An 18393-nucleotide genomic window follows, 5' to 3' on the forward strand; every position below is an offset into this window, starting at 1 on the left:
CATTATGCTAAATGGAAGAAGAGATTCAAAGCCTCATACTATAGGATTCTATTTTTAGACTATTCTGGAAAAGGCAAAACTATATGAACAGAAAACAAATCAGTGGTTGCCAAGTGCTAAAAGTAGAGAGAGGAGTTGACTATAAAAAGGCACAAGAGAATTTGGAGGTATAATGGAACTGTTCTATATCTTGATTGTGGCTGATTGCAAGATGCATGCATTTGCATTTCTCAAAACTTAGAACTGTACGTTAAAAAGGGGAAATTCTACTACATGTAAATGATACCTCATTTTTTAAAAAAGCATTAAATACTCATTCTACAATTAAATCAAAAGGGTAAGAAATACAAAGTAATGGTCTCTCTCAACTCTGTACTTTTTACATACAATACAGCCACTTAACTTTCATAGTACTTACTCAGAAGAAAGCTAGTTCCTGCTAGTTAACAAATGTGTGCTGGTACTCATAATGATCATAAATACTCTCAATACATCATAAATATTCTCAATGATAAAGCTGACTTCAATAATAAGATTTAATTTCAGGATGTGTTTCAATAAATTTGGTGGTCCTGTCTCCACTGTTCCCAAACAGTAGAAACATTAACACTTAGAATATGGTTTTTCCACCTAAAAGGTGGCCTACCTTTGGTACTATTTGTGAAAGCTGCTGGACATCCATTGCATCTATTTCTTCTCCTGAGACTGACTGGGAAGTTTTGGAATACAATCCTAGACGACTGGCTAAAGTAAAATGGGAGAGAAAACATAATTGGACACATTAGTTTTGATTGGGGCCCCTGGGTGGCTCAGTCAGTTGAGCATCCAACTCTTTTTTTTTTTTTTATAGTTTATTTATTTTTGAAACACAGAGAGACAGTGCACAAGTGGGGAAGGGTCAGAGAGAGAGGGAGACACAGAATCTGAAACAGGCTCCAGGCTCTGAGCTGTCAACACAGAGCTCGACATGAGGCTCGAACCCATGAACCATGAGATCATGACCTGAGCTGAAATCAGACGCTTAACCGACTGAGCCACCCAGGCGCCATAAGCATCCAACTCTTGATTTTAGCTCAGGTCGTGGTCCCAGGGCCATGGAGTCAAGCTTGTGTCTGGCTCCATGCTCAGCATGGAGCCTGCTTGCGATTTTCTCTCCCTCTGCCCTTCTTCCTCCACTTACGCTCTTGTGTGCTCTCTCTCTCTAAAATAAAAAACAAAACAAAAAATCAGCTTTGCTTGCTAGGCTATTCAACATAATGCTCACTTAATATGACTTGTTATCCATTCTCTTTTTAGGTATAAAATGTCTTTATATCAAGGGATCATAAGACAAATTACTAGTAAGGCAAACCTATATGAATTAAGGTTTTCTGTTTATTTTATTTTTGTTTATATTTAATAAAGAATTTTCACTATTTAACTTACCATACTTAAGAACTGAAACAATGCCAATAGGTTTTGCTTAGCAACTCAATTTTTTAAAATTTTTTTAAGTTCATTTATTCATTTTGAGAGAGAGAGAGTGAATGAATCCCAAGGAAGTTCCATGCTGTCAATGTAGAGCCGGATGAGGGGCTTGAACTCATGAACTCTGAGATTGAGATCATGACCAGGGCCAAAGTCAAGAGGCAGATGTTTAACCAACTGAACCACCCAAGAGCCCTGGCAGCTCAATTTTAATATAGATCTGAATGCATTTTAAGTATCCAAAGCCAGACAAAATAGTGGTGGGTTCGTGATAATCATGTAGTTATATATAAACGAATTAATGTTAAGTTTTTCTAGGTATAACGTTCCCTACAATGTTATGTTTCTGGTGACATATTCTTCTTAGATAGCATAAAGTATGAAAATCCTATACTAGGCTCTCGTCATATTAATAAAATCAGAATTAATGGACTTAGCAACCTGATTAAATTTATCAGTATGAATTATAGTTTACAAACTGCAGAAGATTAACTTTCAGTGTCCTTTTTTTTACTCTTATTACTTCTTAAGATAATCTAAAATGGCATGCAAACAACATAAGCATATACATGATGTAATTAACAGAAATATAAACACAAGCTATTTTCTTTCAAATTAGGTACACATCAAAGTCTGCTTGAAAATTATCCTCAAGTTGAAAGGGAAAACTAAATTTCATGTTTCCTTTCATGTGCATAATCCACTGCTTTTATCCACAACACAGTGAACTATAAGATTAAAAATAATCAACTATTCTTTTGTGAATAAAATACATGTGTGATTTCCTAACAGTTTAGCTATGTATTTTCAATTAATAGCATTATTTTTTAACCTAAAATAAAGTTTTGCCCACAATTTTATATAGAATATGAGCAAATAAAAGATTGCATTTTAATTGTATAATATCAATATTACAGGTACATGCTTCATATCTAATGGCTCACAAAGCTATGTGCACTGCAGTTAATTTCAGAAAAACTATTTAAAAAAGAAAAGGAAGCAGCCTTGTTATACCGATTGCAACTGCAGTCTCCTGTGAATCTCCAGTAATCATTTTTATCGACACTCCTGAGGCAATGAGTGTTGTGACAGCTTCTTTCACACCAGTTCTGGGAGGATCAATGATTCCCACCAGGCCAAGAAATGTCAGCTGTCCCAGTTCTGGACCAGAAGCTAAAGCAAGAACTTGGGAAATAATAAAATCCAAAAAAGGAAATGTGAGTCCAGAGGATTACAATTTACTTGACAAAAGCTAGAGAAAAATCACTTAAGACTGTAATCTCATAGTAGTTATTATATAATCATTAAATAACCAAATTATTACATTTTAAAATATTAGTTCAATGGTTCTAGATAATGGGGTTGCTTTAAGCTATTAAAAATTAAAAGAAATCAGACTCAAGACTTGTTTAGTAGAGATGGCAAGTAAGAAGTGAAAACAAATGTTGTTATAAAGTGACTACATGTAGCTCCTCTAAATATCAACTATTAAATCTTTAGAAAATATAATTAGTTATTTGGAGAATCTATGGGTTCGTTGAGCTTTGAAAATCAGTTTTAAACAGAAACCTCAGAAGGGAGTTGCAACTGATGTATCTTCATCTTCCCATTTTATAGTTCTCCAGAACTACTGAAGAACTTGGAGGGAAGACTTATTAATTAATTATATATAACATGTAACAATTTCATACATGACAAATCTTAGGAGGTTAATTTAATCTGTAAAGTGACTGTAAAACCACTAATAACACTAGTTTGATTTCTCCCACTCTTTTCATAACATTGATAGGTGTTTCTTATTTGTAACATTCTCTAAGAATATCTAAATAACACCACCATATCATTATTTGGGTCATCCTGGGGCACTTAAGATGTCCCCAACTACAAACTACTATTAATTTCCAAAGATCATTTAGCTTATTCTCAGAATTCTGGAACTTCTGGTAACTACCTTAGGAGCCAAAGGGATGTGTCTCCATCTGGAATATTATTAGACTGAACAATTTACAGAGAAAAAAAACACAAAAAAGCACACTAGTTAAACATATGTATCTCATGGGGAAATTGAAAAGTTATAACCAAGATCACAGACAGTATCCATTCTTATTTAAGCAGAAGGTTTAAAGGATTAGATATATTTGGAAAACCAAGGTTAGAGGAAAATGACTTCTATTTTTCCGATGTCAAGAGTCATATACCTAACTATTTAGGGAGATGTGAACCCCAAAGGCTTTCACCCTGGAGACAATGAGCCTCCTGACAGTCCCTGGTGTTGGAACAGAGGCAGATGACAACAGACAGGGACAGTAAGTACCAATTCATGTGTCAGCAAACCCTAAGAAAGAGAGATCAGCTCCTGGCACTCTCAGTGGAAGGGTGGTATTAAATATTACCACCTAATGTTAATATCCTGTATTTACTTGTTTGCTTCCTTAACACAAATGAAGATCTACTGCTGCTGTTTAGGACAAGAATAGGTAGACAATTTTTTATGTGCAGGGGCCCCGACTAAAACATAAAAACAAAACAGACTCTAATTTCAAAATTAAGAACCACATGTACTTAAGAAACTTAACTTTTATAAGATGTAACCTAAGTATACATCAAGTTAAATTTGAAATCTTTCTATTCCCCTTACGGTAATTTCAGAGAAAGGAGGAAAGTGTAGCTTAAGCACAGGAAAAGACACGAAGGAAGAGACAAATGACCAGAATGTTTCCTAAAGCCCTGTGAAACAGAGATTTTTCTCCTCTGCCAACTCTGATCTATTTCACAATGTTACAACACCAAACCACACATATACAAACACAAACCTCCATAATCCTTCAGATGAAAAGAGTCAAAATAAAAACATGTGAAACCTCTGAAACTTCTTTAGGGTCCCTAAATCCAAGACAACTTTGGACCCTCTTGCTAACAGTAACAAAACTCTGCCTTCAAAGCCACAAGAATACCTTTCTAAACCTAGCTTATTTTAAGAGCAGACATCCTGTAGACCTATCCAAATGTTTTATACCCCCAGAGAGCCCTTGCTTAAGTGAGCCATGAATAAGAGGAATATTTTTTACATTAAGTTGCTTCCTCCTCCCAGGATTACACTTGACTTCTATTTTGTAAAAACAGTAAGACTAAGGAGGCCCACTCTTCCAATTTCCTTGAAAGACACTACAAGGCAGAAGACTATTGAGAAGGTGAAAACCAGGTATGGCCCCGAGCCCTGACTCTTCAATCCTACGCATGCTGTCCCTAGGAGAAATGACCTAATGTATGTGTGTGCATAGCAGACCCTCTTTCCCCATCACTGTTCAGTCAGCAACGTGGACATAAAGCAGAATCTGGGCACTTCTTTACCTCTCTGGTGAACAGCAAGGGAAGAAGGTCAGCAGAAGAGGAATAAGTAACAATCACCAGAGTTTAAAGGACAAATCAGAGACTTAAAACTTTAATATTTAGTAAAATATTTTAGTATACAGTAATAAATAAGACAGTTAAAATGACAAAATAAGAAGGGAGTAATATCACTTTATCTTCCTCCATTTCTCTTCTCACAAGACAAGTTTGTCAAAACTAAAATTTCCATCACCTACTCAGAGACCACTGCAGGTCTGTAAGAATTAGAAATTTCACATTTTGCTACATTCCCAACATCCCAAGTTTTGGGGGCCAAATAGCCAACTAAACCCTAAAACTTCAGAAAGCACAGAGTTCTATAAACCCTGGAATAGAACTGGACAGCTCAGATTGGAAGCATAAAGTCATCTACAATTAAAAGAAGGTTTCACTGGGGTAGGGGGTAGGGGATGGGAATGGGTCAAATAGTAGAATGGGCACAAACTTTCATTTATAAAATAAAAAAGTCATGAGGATGAAAAGTACTGCAGAGGGAATATAGTCAATAACACTGTAATAACGTTACATGGTGAGAAATAGTAACCATACTTATTGTGGTGAGCAGAGCACAATGTATAGACTTGTCAAATCAACATGTTGTACATATGAAACATAACATTGTATATCTACTTTAAAATAAAGTAAAATAAAATAAAATAAGTTACTTTTCCACCCTAAGGAACTATGTTAAATAGCCTTACCTCTGAGCCCTGCAGAGCCCATTCGTGCTTTCTCCTGTTGGTACAGATCTCTTTGCTGCTGGGTAAGTGCCAACATCTGCCCTTTGCTGTAGTATGTAGTACAATACTTAATGACCTGTTCATAAGCTCCCTTCATAAAACAAATCTCTGGTCCATCCTAAGAAGAAAAAACACCGCAACTAAATTCAAGTTAATTTCAACTTGTACATATCTGCCATTGGAGTCAATACATGGCATGCATTTCTCATAATCCCCAGGAAAGTTACTCAAGTCTAAGGCTTTGAGTGGCACTTGAACTCTGAAGATTAAAAGTTCATATGTGGAAGGTTTCTTTACCCTCCAGAGAAAATAGCATCTACTCCCCACCCACCCTCACCTCCACACACTGAAGGCAATGCTACCCTAAGATTAGGCACCCTGTGAGATTTCCAGAGGGCCTTACAAACCTAACAAGAAACGGAAAGGGATCTATCATCAGCCCACAAGCAGCAGTTAAGACTTTCCATCAGCTGCTATTATATGCACATATGTATGTGATCCCATTTAATTCTCACAACTACCTTGTAATTATGGGTATTATCAGAACCTTTTACTTTTTACCCTAGCAAAGAATTACACAAAAGCTTATAATGAAAAACTATAGTCACCTGCCCAAACTTTCTCACCTTTAGTCCCACTCCACAGAGACAAACCAATTTTAACTCTTTTAGCTGTGTTCCTTCATACTTAACTCCATGTTCTTAAATACATTTACACTGCCACTTTTTCGCTGATCAATTTTATACACTGTCCACTGTGACAGGTGACAGTTTGGTCACCCTACTATCTATTCCTCCTCTCCCCACTGTTACAATATAGTTAAAGCCAACGTTGCCAGTATTCTGTTTACTTTAGGGTTTCCCACTGCTGAGCCACGGAAAAGAACTAAAACAGTTCACAAACACCCACTTCTTGCAAGCACATGACAGGAATGTATTTCTCTGCACTTCTCTCCCACCATGAAGTCAGACGTGACTTGCTTTGACCAATAAACATGAACAGTATGGAATCACTGGCAAATGGAAACAACGTGCCATTCCTCTGGCCCTGCTAGGACAGTGACAGTGTGTGCTCACACTGAGACTGAGCTCCCATCTGCCTGGGTTCCCAAGTAATTCCTGAGCAGGTATTAGGAGGTAAGGAGGCAACAGGAAGGTATGATGCTGTTTCCATTAAAGCAAATATTTTTCTTTTCCTATTTAATTAACTTTCTTTTAAAAAGTTAATAGCTTCCTTCTATTTGCTTAGTTTTATTTATACCTATTATTATTCCCAAACTCTTCCATGCAATACAAAGCCCTTCTCAATGATATTTTTCATATGATTAAAAAGCAGGTAAACTATTCCTTCCACATTATTACTGAAGACCTCCTCCTTGGATATTGTTCTCCTTTCCTTTCTAGTTTGAGATGGCCAATTTCTAGGCCTGCCACATAACTGGGATGCAGGAACTTCCCTTTTCTTCTGTCATGGGGATTCTTTGTACCCTTCTGGTAACACCTCACTGGGTTCTAGGTCTTCATTTTCCTTAGTTAAGTGTTTTCTCTTGAAATAACATATCTGTAAGTATCTAAGAAAAGGTATGTGGGATATACCTTTTGAGACTTGGAATATCTGAAAACATTTTTATCCCATCACCACATTTTTTAAGTTCAGTTGAGAATATATTTCCTCTCAATTTGAAGACATTCCTCTATTATCTTCTAGCCTCCAGAGTCCAATGTTACCTTTGAAAAGTCTAAAGAAGCTACTTTAATTCCTAAACCTTTATAGATATTCTCTCCCTTTCCTCCTCTCTGGTCCCCAAAACCAATGGAAGCTTTAGAATTCTCCTGAAGTGTCCTCAAATTTCTTCATTATGGGCATTGTTGTGTTTATCCCTTCACCCCACTCTTGTTTAGTGTAACTCATTGTGCTGAGCAGCTGGTGAGTAATTTTATTCTGGAAGCTGAGGTCCTTCCTCTGGAAAATATTTGGTGTTATTTGATAAAATCTTCCCATTTTCTGTTCTCTATTACCACTATGTTGGCTTTCTTATTTATTTTCTGATTTTTATACCTTATCTTTATTTATATTATTATTATTATTTATATTAAGCACCTCTTTGACTTTTTGTACCACTTTCTGATAGACTTTATTTTCAAAACATTCTATTTAAAGGTATATTTTGTTGTCATTTTCTAGGGTCTTTGGAAATCTTCTTCAGCATCCAGCATTATCTTTGTTTTGCTGAGAACCCTTTCCCTTTTGGTTTGGTCTGTGTCTTTCATACTGAAGACATATATTTAGCAATCGTTAACTGTCCATTTACTTTAAAACTCAAGAAATTAAAGGTCTAGAAGCTCCATAGGCACTGATAAGGTTTATCAATTGATGGCCCTCGCTGTAGGGTGATGAGATGACCACCAAGAGTCAGTAAGCTCTACCAGTGAACAAAGAGCTTAGGTAAGAATACTCTGGATCACTGGGATCTCCCTGGGACCAGTCAGCTTCCCTACAACTCTTCAACTTTCTGCCTCAGCGAGTGAGGGTAGGAAGATACCTCCCTACAGGCATTCTAAGAAAGTGGAGTTAGGGCCTAGAGGCTTGCCCTTTAGGACAATGACTTGTCCTTAATCACTCCATTTTCAGTTGTAAGCCTTAATTCTGCCCTCCACTCCTGTCCCAAGATGGGATTTCTGACATTCTACTGGGGTAAAGAAGGGCTAATAGTTGGGCTTCATGAAACAGAAAACATTCTTGGGGGATTTTTACTGGTTCCTCTCTCAGAATTTCAAACTTCTCTCTTGTTTTTAACCTTATGCATCAATCCCCACCTTCAAAGATACCTATCATACTGAGTCTTTTCCATACTTTCTTTTTACATCCTTTACTCATTGGTTATCATCTTGACAGGTTCCAGGGAAAGAATATAAATAAATGTATACTGACATACTCAAATGAAAGTCCTCTTAAGACAAACTATTGAGCTAAAGATAACTGGAGTTATCTTTATATTGGTAAGTCTGCTATTCTGTACCAGGCTGACCTCTTCTAGATCTTGAGTCACATCAGAGGGTTTGGGTTTTGTTAGTTACACTGGCTGGTTTTATTTTATAAGAGGAACTTTTCAGATTGGCATATGAGAAGAACAATCACACATCTTTCAAATTTATGCCCTGCCGCTACCTATCACCTACTCCCATAACTGAGATCACTTCTTAAACTGTAACATCAATGTACAACTTCTAAAGTACAACTTTGGTGAAGTTAGATCCAAAATTTATGAAATTAAATCATTAAATTTACATGAGTTACATTATCTTAAAGTACTGATTATACATAAAGCATAAAGAAAAAGACTTTCCATATAAACTCATATATGTATTCTTGCTATGATCAAGAGCCTCCTGTGGTCCCGGACAACAGCTGAAAATTATTTAACTCTAATGCAATTTTTGAAAGCTTTATGTTATAAGGTTTAAAGACATTTTATTTTTACAGTTTTATTTATTTACCTGTCTCCCTTCCCAGGAGTTCATAAAAGTTCCTTTAAAGATCAGACAAATCTTTTTTCTCATGAATAGAGTTCCTGGCAGATACCTATTCACAAGTTTAACGTTGGCCAACTTGGCCTTTCTTTTAAAATCAATTATGTTTCCTACTTATTATGGGTGAGGAATTCTCTCACTCATTCCTGTCTACAGAGATGTAATGGCTTCAGATTATTTGCTCTTAGGTGAAATCACATAACCAATTATTAATTCCTAATAAAGAAAATACTAAAATAACATATTTTTTAAGGACATGGTAAGTTTAAGCATCAAACTGGTAATAGCAGCTATGAGTGACATACTTTGAACTAAGAAATCGTATTACACTAACTTTATAAACATCTCTAAAGCACCCAGGAACAAAGTGGTAGCTTGAAGTATCACTGCATGCATGTCATTTTGCCAGTTTGTAAGCCGGATCGACTAACATAAATTATACGTATTTGGTAGCCATTTTTCCATAAAATAATATAGTTTTGGTTGTTCTGAAGACAAGGCTTTCCTTCAGTGAAAGAATACTGACTGACACCTGAGAGCAGAAACCTATAATACAGTCATCAAGAACAAAAATGTTGACAGAATCTGATGTCACAAGTTCAAGGACACCAAGACCAGGCTCCAACTCATTTTAAGCTATTTGCTCACACAGCAAAACTGGGTATCCATATGCATGAAATCAAAGGTAACATGAGAGCAACAAGGTTGAGTTACTATGAATTATACACACTTTAAAGAAATGGCCTTTGTAATGCACAATGATTATTTAAACCTAAAGAGGAACAATGAAAGCAACAGAGTCATCTATGTTCAACAAGATTTAATAAGTACTCTTTACATGGAAGGGTACCTGCTGTGTTCGGTGTACACACTTAACAGCCATCCACTTTTGCTCAGAGCTAAAAGGATATTCAGCTTTTCTGATATAGTCCTGTTGAAGCCCATCAAGACCCATCTGTATGGCACAAAAAGAAAGTTAATTCTCACCAACATGTGACTATTTTTTTCTTTTACAAGAGACAAGGGTCACAACTTACAGCTAGGCTGGCTAGAGATATCTGGAGTATTATTCAAATAATGGTGACAGAACAGCAATGCTCCTTCCATATATGCTGTATTTTCCCGAATGGCAGCAAACATGAACAAGATGAAAGCCTGGGTGTGTACCTAGAATCTAAGGCATGTTATCTGGACAGTATGTAGACCAAATCTTCAACACTGACTATATTAAAATCTCTACTGGCTCAAACTCTGGAAGGAAGCAGGGTACTTGAAAAATAAAGGTACCCAACCGATACTGAGTATGTACTTTTGTAATCAACAAAGGCTTCAGATTCAATTCCTTACTTCCCTGGGATCCAAATCCATCTTTCTTTTTGCTACCATCCTACTTCCTTACACCCTAACACTTGATATTCTACTACTATCAGTGTCATGTAGCTGTTCTCCTTCCAAGTACCCTCTGCATTTTCCTCCAAATTCAAACTACTCAAAAACCTAGCTTATTGCTTTTGTTCTCTCTTTGTTATCTACTGAAATACATTCGGACTTTTCTTCCTGGCTTTCAAAGATCCTCCAGAAACCCACCGTGCAGTCTATTTAACAATCCTGTGGGTTACTCAAACTCCTTTCTTTTCATCCAGGTTACCAATACATAAGCCACCACACAATCTATGCTTATTTATTTCTCCACGCTTTTATCCTTGCTGTTTCCCTAGCTTACCACCTGTCCAAATCCTGCCTATCCTTCAAAGCCTAAGGCTCCAGTCTGAATGTGCATTGCTTTTATACGTGGCTCAACATCTAAGACTTAACTATATACTATACTGGTTTACCTTCTTTTTGTTCCCAGAATGTCACTGTCAACTCCCTACCCTAAAATGTGAGGTCCCCAGTAATAAGGAGGTGGTTTTACACACACTCTCTTAAAAGTTAAGAGTATAAGGTTAAGTACAACACAGTAAATACCTGTTAATAGATTCAACTTTTAAATATCTTTCAAAAAGCTGTATGATGCTATTTCAGTTACAAGAGAACAAATGATAAAAAATGTAGCTTTCTGTTAAAACTATATTCTAAAAATATCAATTTTATTAAATATAATAACCTACATTTCTATATTGGATCTCAATTCAAACAACTTCATTTAGAGGTATCCTGTTTCATACAAGTTTCAAAGCTTTCTAAGACTGCTTTTAAAAGTAGGAGTTTTAATTTTTGTTATGGGAGTGACAGAGTGAACTCTAGGTTTCTTATTTAATCAAAGGTAAGACTTAGAAGAGAACAACTGGGATAGATGAAAGGGTCAAAGAGAATGGCACCCTATTTCCCCAACACAAATTCTAACTCTATACTCATTCCAAGAAATTGATAATGGAGGAAATGCGAGGACTGGAAAAAGAAAAGCTGATTTCTCATGATGGTCTTAATATCTTTACATGGAAATACTTTAAAGATTGTTGCCTTTTACTCATTTGAATGTTAGTATTTCAGCAATTACACACGTTTTTAAAGCTTTTCACAGAAAACTTTAAATGTTATGGAAAACAAGAACATTCTTCATAAGAAGAAATCCAGTCACTGGTCATTAGTTTGTTTCCTGAACATAAGGCATAAAGCTATACAGAAAAGGCTGTGGCTCTGTAGTTCCAGGAAGAATAAAACTAGTTCCCAAAAGGCAATGAAAACAATAAAACATTATGAGTCGTCTTCATTCTACACTGAAAAACCAGTAATACTGAAACTGACGGCCTCACATTCTCTTGTGAGGGTGATACCATGTATGTGGAAGACAGATTGGACACATACCTTCATTGCAAGAGCAATTAAGGCTCCTTCCGTTGGCTTCCCCATTAGAGTATTGTTTCTAATTACAGCATCATTGCATACACAGCCCGCCTAAGAGAAATACACGGAAACTATGAACCCATCGTTGTGTACTAAATCATTATGAAAAGTCATCTCCTTAGAGAATAAAGTAGTTACCTCAACAATTCTGCTAACAGCTGGGTTATAGAATCCATGAACTACATCACCATCAACAATCACTTCCCCAAATGGATTGTAGCCAACACCAGTAACCTAAGGAACATAAAGTGAGGTCAATAATTCAACCAGTAGACAATGACAATACTCATGAAAACTGAAAACTATGATGAGTTATGTTCATTTAATTTTATACATCACGATACTATTAGCATATATATTTAGGAAAGTACTTGTCTGAAAGTATATTTAATAGTTAAAAGAATATATATTCTAATTTTCACTATGACAAACCTATAACTATACTAATAATTAAATTATTAATTATAACAATGTGCAGTATAATAGTTAATATAATCTTATATTGTTTCCACTTATGATACACTATAAAAAAAGATAAACCACAAAAATCTCCATATATAAGTAAACTTTAAATTTATGTAACATTACATTTATGTAACATACTAAAATTTTCAAGATTTCAAATCCATTTCAACACCTAACACTTGTGATAAATCTGAGACCCAGAAAAAACCAGAATTCTTTTTGCAAATATGCAGGCTCAAAGACATTATGTGATTTATCCTAGCACTTACAAACTACTGTAACATAATATATTACACGTCAGTTTTAAAAATCAGAAGTAGAAACAAGCCAGATACTTATTCTGTATGGCTAGAGCAAACCAAGCCAAACAAAAGTTAAATTTCAAAATAAAAATAAGACACTTTAGAGAATGTTAACCCATTAACAAATGGTTAATGCTTGACACGTCAAAGTATAGGCTTAAAACAAAAGGAAAACTTATATCCTACCTTCCATACCTGAACCATATAAGCACATGTAACCCCAATGACCCTGAGTCATCCAGAAAAGGCACATTCAACAAGAGTATCAGCTGTCCTTAACCAAATCTAATACCCTAAATAAGTCTCATTTTAAAGCCTCTGTAAAATGGAATTAAATAAACCTGAATACAACTTTTGCCAATTTGTCTAACACTGATTTTGCTCAGTGAATTGGATACAAATACAATTTAAAATACTGTACCCATCCCCAGTAGTGTCAATGGACACATCAGCCAGAAATGCTGTCAAGCCTGGGGGAAGACTGGAACTTGTCCTCCTCTAGCTTCAAAATTAACAATGCGTATACACTGGCATGCACTTAAGAAACTGCCAAAATATAATTTTTAAAATAAAGTAATTCATCTATTCGTTTATTCTTTCAACAAGTATTTACTACTATGAGGCAGGCCCATGTTAGGCAACTTAGTTCTGCTCTATGACGACTTCTAGTACAAAGAAGAACAGCAAATTTTACCTGGGCTAAAAACTAAGAGGCATGGAGTACTATGAAAACAAGTAACATGGGACCAGTTCTGATTGGTCAGCAAAGCTTTTCTAAAGAAGTAGGGCTCAAACTGCAAAGGATAAAGAGATATTAGACTGTTCTACACGGTGAGAACAGTAGCAGAGGTCCTGAAGGAGGAGAAATTTTGTCACACTGAAAGATCATAAAGCCAGTGTATATGGTGCACAGAAAGTGAAGCGGAACATATAAGGCTGAAGAAGGAAATAAAGAACAAAACACAAAGGGCCTCAAGAGGCCACACTTCAGGATCCTAGTCACAATGGAAACATCTTAATTAAGAGAGTGACTTGCTCAACATTTGGTTCTAAAAGATCCCTCATGCTGCATACAAAGCAAGGATAAAAGTTTGGTAACAAAAGGCTAGTAAGGGTGAGTGAAAGGTGCCAAGGATGATTCAAAGTTTCTGGTCTGTAGAGTGTAGAGTGTGCAAATGGAGTGGGATTGAGACTGGTAGGATAAGGAAAAGGCTCTGCTGCTGATGAATTTATAGCCCTTTCAAAGACACTAAAACTGTTAGGAATGTCTACACACCTAGTTTCTTAACAAAGAAATACTTTTGTTAAAAAAAGAAAATCTATAGAGTACCTCAGCATGCAGACCGTCTGAAGTAAATATGTGAGTAACAGTCATTTCGTTCTTTGTCAGTGTTCCAGTTTTATCTGAACAAATCACATTACAGCAGCCTACAGGATAAAAATCATTACATGTCACCAGAGAGTCAGAAATAAACAAGTTCACAATGAAAACAAATCAAAGACTCTGAAGCCTGTCCTGCTGCTCTGAATTTCGTACAAATCAAGCTCACTGATAATTGTAGACATTTTCTCATTATCCTTTTACCATAAATTTCTCATATTAAAATGAAAAAGTAGATTAACTGATAATTATTGACTTTTTCTTATTAATTTGCAGTTGAATTTCTACAAAGCTTCTCACATAGCTTTATATAATAACTTTATATAACATTTCTAGAAAGTTTAAGGGTACCTAAATTTAAACCCATATAATTTTTTCAGTCAGTATTTTAAGATATTTTGCCTTCTCAGCACTATAATACAAACTAAAAATTAAATTCAACATTTTTGGATTCCTAAATTTAAAAAAGAAGTTTCATAGCATACAGAAAGTTACTGCAATTTTCATAGTGCACATAAAGTTGTTACAGCAACACTTAGCAACTGTTGTATACTTACTGTTATTATCAGAAATTCAACTTAAGTATGACATTCTGGGATCTATAATTATCAATTATCTTCCTTGAGATGTCAAAAGAAAATAAATTCTATTAACTTTACTCCAAGGTTTCATTGGTTAAATAGAGTTTTTACATGATTTAAGCATTAGAATATTCTATGATACAGAAAGATTTCTCTGAAAGCCCCCTGTCCTGAAAGATATGCATTTTTAAGTACCTTCTTTGGTTGTGAAAACAATACTTAACTTTGCCACCAGTCAAATACCACTACTTGAGCCTCTAAGACAAAAATGGTAATAACCTGAAGATGATTCACTGTTGATGTAAACTCACACACTGTTGAATAAGTATGCTCACATTACCACATACTTACCCAGGGTTTCGACAATAGGCAGTTTTTTCACAATGGCCCTTTTCTTCACCATTCTCATAACACCAAGAGCTAGAGTCACTGTGACCACAATGGGAAGACCTTCAGGAATTGCTGCTACAGCCAAACTGTAACCGATACATACTTAGTATTGAAGCATAAATTAAATAGTACCTACAACAATCATTTCAATTGGGTGTGACTTAATACTGAGGCTAATAAAAATACAAAATTAATACTGTCAATACTCAAAAAGTAGCCTCAAGAAGAAGGGAAAGTTGATTACCATTTATTGGATAATCTACTAACTGCCAGGTTAAGTGCACTGGTTGAAGAATGTAGGCTGTGACAACAGATTACCTAGATTTGTACCTCTGGCCTCACCAGTTGTTACCTGTTTTACCCTGAGCTATTATTACTCTACCCCTGTAATTTAGTTTTGTTATCTATAAGTACAGATAACAGTAGCAGGTATTCAGACAGAAACACATGACTGGTCATACCAGCACTATTTACAATCACCAAAAGATGTAAATAGCCCAAATGTCCATCAACTGATAAATGGGAAATTGTGATATATCCATACAAGGAAGTAGTATTTTGCCATTAAAAAAAAATGAAGTACTGATACATCCTACAACATGGATGAACCTCAAAAACATTATGCTAAGTGAAAGAAACCAGATACAAAAGACACATATTGTTTTGGTTCCATTTATATGAAATATTAACAGTAAGCAAATTCAAAGACAGGAAGCAGTTTAGCGGCTGCCAAAGGCAAGAGAGAAGGAAGAATGGTGCGTGATCACACAATGGGCACAGGGTTTTCTTTTCAGGTGCTGAGAAGTTCCAACATTTGAAAGTGGTTGTGGTTGTACAATACTATGAATGAATTTAATTCCACTGAATTGTACATTTTAAAATGGTAAACTTAATGGTATGTGTATTTTCTCATAACAAAAAAATTAATTACTTCATTGTTTCCCTCTGCAATTTTTTTAAAAATCAAATTAAGTCTCTATTTTTTATCCCACACCAAATTCCCCTACAGGTAAGGACATGTATCCTGTTCTTCATTCTAACATTGTTCTCTCCACTGCTTCTACTTCCCAATTTCTATTACCTACCTTTTCTTCAGAATGATCTACCTTGATATCATTAGCATCCTGTTCTATAAGCATTATTAAGGTTTACAGGTTAATTCTAAAAGGTGAAAGCCAATGAATGACACAATACCACTGGCTAAACAGTGTACACTAGAGGCAAGAAATATGTGCAATCATTAATGTTTCCTTCTCTCTTTTGAACTATTCTATGCTCAAATAGAATCCTCTCTTCTTATGCTTCCATTAACCCTCACTATCTCAAGACAAATAGGCATCAGTTTATAATCTTGATCTAGTGGACCTTTCCTTTTGTATTTAGGTCACTTTATAAATGATTTGCAAAGGAATACATGGATTATGAAAAGCTTCGTTAGAAATTTTTAATTTTAAAAAATTTTTATGTTTTTTAAATTTACTTTGAGAGAAGAGATAGAGTGTGAACAAGGAAGAGGCAGAAAAGGAGGAGACACTGAATCCAAAGCAGGCTCCAGGCCCTGAGCTGTCAGCACAGAGCCCGATGTAGGACTCAAACTCCTGAACCAGGAGATCATGACCTGAGCTGAAGTCAGATGCTTAACTGACTGAGCCACCCAGGTGCCCCTAGAAAAGTTTAAAACACATTTTATTTTGCAATAATTATATGGGTCTGTTGCACTTTTATAAATCTAAGATGTTAGTGACCTTATTTTTCCTATGTCTTAAAACACTGCAATTATTGTAATTATTATTTCCAACTGTACCTAAAACAAGAATGCAGAAGAATGATACTGCACAGACTCTCAGAAGAGGAATGCCTTAAGTTGCCATGCTGTTCAGGGCACAGGTACCAAATATGACATATGAAAGTCTTGTGAAATGAAACATTTAGTAGAATCTAAAAAGACCCATGGTGGAAACTGCAGTTGCTAACAAGAAGTTTGATACCAGTCTAATTATCCTCCCTTTACAGATGACCTGCTAGTTTTCTTTAATGTCATATGATGTATCTAGTTTGGAGGGTTTTTTTTTCATCTTATTTGGCATTTAAAGAATCTATACAAGCTATAAAGATATCAGGTCTTGCTTCAGAGAGATAATATATTCATGAATCATTTCTTACATAATTTCTTAATTCTTTTTGAAACTCCTTTTACTTAGATTGGCATTTATTAAATTATTATTTGTCACTTTTTTTGCCTCTTTAATTTTTTTTAATCATTATTATTTTTTAAATTTACATCCAAGTTAGTTTATTTCATTTTCTGCTTTGGACACTTTAGTCTCTTTTTAGGGAGCCCTTTTTAATTTATATTACAGCCCCTAAGTGAATGTTTGATTTCAGCAGTCAAAATCATAATTCCTAAAACCGTTTTTCTCCAATCCTCTTCTGCAGCAATCTGTATATCATAAATGCAGTTTCTTTACAAATCTCTGAAAATAAATATGCTTTCCAGTTTTAATATTTCTGCTATTTCTTGAATTTTTCATTTTCCTCTGAGATTGTTTATTCAATTTCAATTATTTTGGTCTTTCTCTTTCATGTTGCTAGTTTTCAGTTTGGTGGTCTTTAACTGTCCATTTATATATAAAACTGCAATATTGGGGGTGTCTGGGTGGTTCAATTGGTTAAGCATCTGATTCTTGGTTTCTGCTCAGGTCATGATGGTGCAGTTTTTGTGAGACTGAGCCCTACGTCAGGGTCTGCACAGTGCAGAGCCTGCTTGGGATTCTCTGTCTCCCTCTCTCTCTCAGCCTCTGCCTTGTATGTGTACTCTTGCTTTCTCTCTCACTCTCTCTCAAAAAAATTTAAATAAACATGTTTTAAATGCAATAATAATTCCAGACATCTAGTGTGCGTTTTCTCACTGCTATATATGTAGATTTTCATTTTTCTAGAGTTCATTTCAATATGTAACTATTAGAGAAATAAGACAGGGAAAAAAGACTTCAATTTATAAACAAATCATTAGAACTTACCTTACACTAATCGTAAACATTTCCAGGATATCTTTTCCTAGTAACCAGCCAACCAACATGATGATACCTGGAAAAGATTCAAATAGCTATTTCTTCCTTTTATATAAAATCACATCAGTATGAATGGGATGCTGAGGGCAGTCAAAAACTCCCGTAACATAAAGGAAAGTATAACAGATCACAGTTACAAGATTTTAGAAAAATTCATTAAGCAGGGGAGATTAAAATTAAAGCTGCTTAAAGATAATGTATATGCAAACACGTGTGCACATACACACAC

The 18393-nt window shown here is 35.4% G+C and overlaps 1 protein-coding gene across 5 annotated transcripts in view; it reads right to left on the reverse strand.

Annotated features, from left to right (window-relative positions):
• Positions 1-18393, reverse strand: part of ATP2C1 (ATPase secretory pathway Ca2+ transporting 1) — a 167165-nt gene that overhangs the window by 35332 nt on the left and 113440 nt on the right. For all 5 annotated transcript variants that reach the window (XM_039242188.1, XM_039242187.1, XM_039242191.1 and 2 more), the window contains 9 exons: positions 18114-18180; positions 15055-15179; positions 14072-14169; positions 12113-12208; positions 11936-12025; positions 9978-10082; positions 5559-5715; positions 2482-2652; positions 647-744 (listed from right to left, as the gene is read on the reverse strand). In XM_039242188.1, the coding sequence (XP_039098119.1) occupies positions 647-744; positions 2482-2652; positions 5559-5715; positions 9978-10082; positions 11936-12025; positions 12113-12208; positions 14072-14169; positions 15055-15179; positions 18114-18180 (1007 nt within the window). The remainder of the gene's footprint in view (positions 1-646; positions 745-2481; positions 2653-5558; positions 5716-9977; positions 10083-11935; positions 12026-12112; positions 12209-14071; positions 14170-15054; positions 15180-18113; positions 18181-18393) is intronic.

This window comes from Hyaena hyaena, unplaced genomic scaffold (genome assembly GCF_003009895.1).
Source record: "Hyaena hyaena isolate Hyena2069 unplaced genomic scaffold, ASM300989v1 scaffold_210, whole genome shotgun sequence".
Classification (NCBI taxonomy): Eukaryota; Metazoa; Chordata; class Mammalia; order Carnivora; family Hyaenidae; genus Hyaena; species Hyaena hyaena.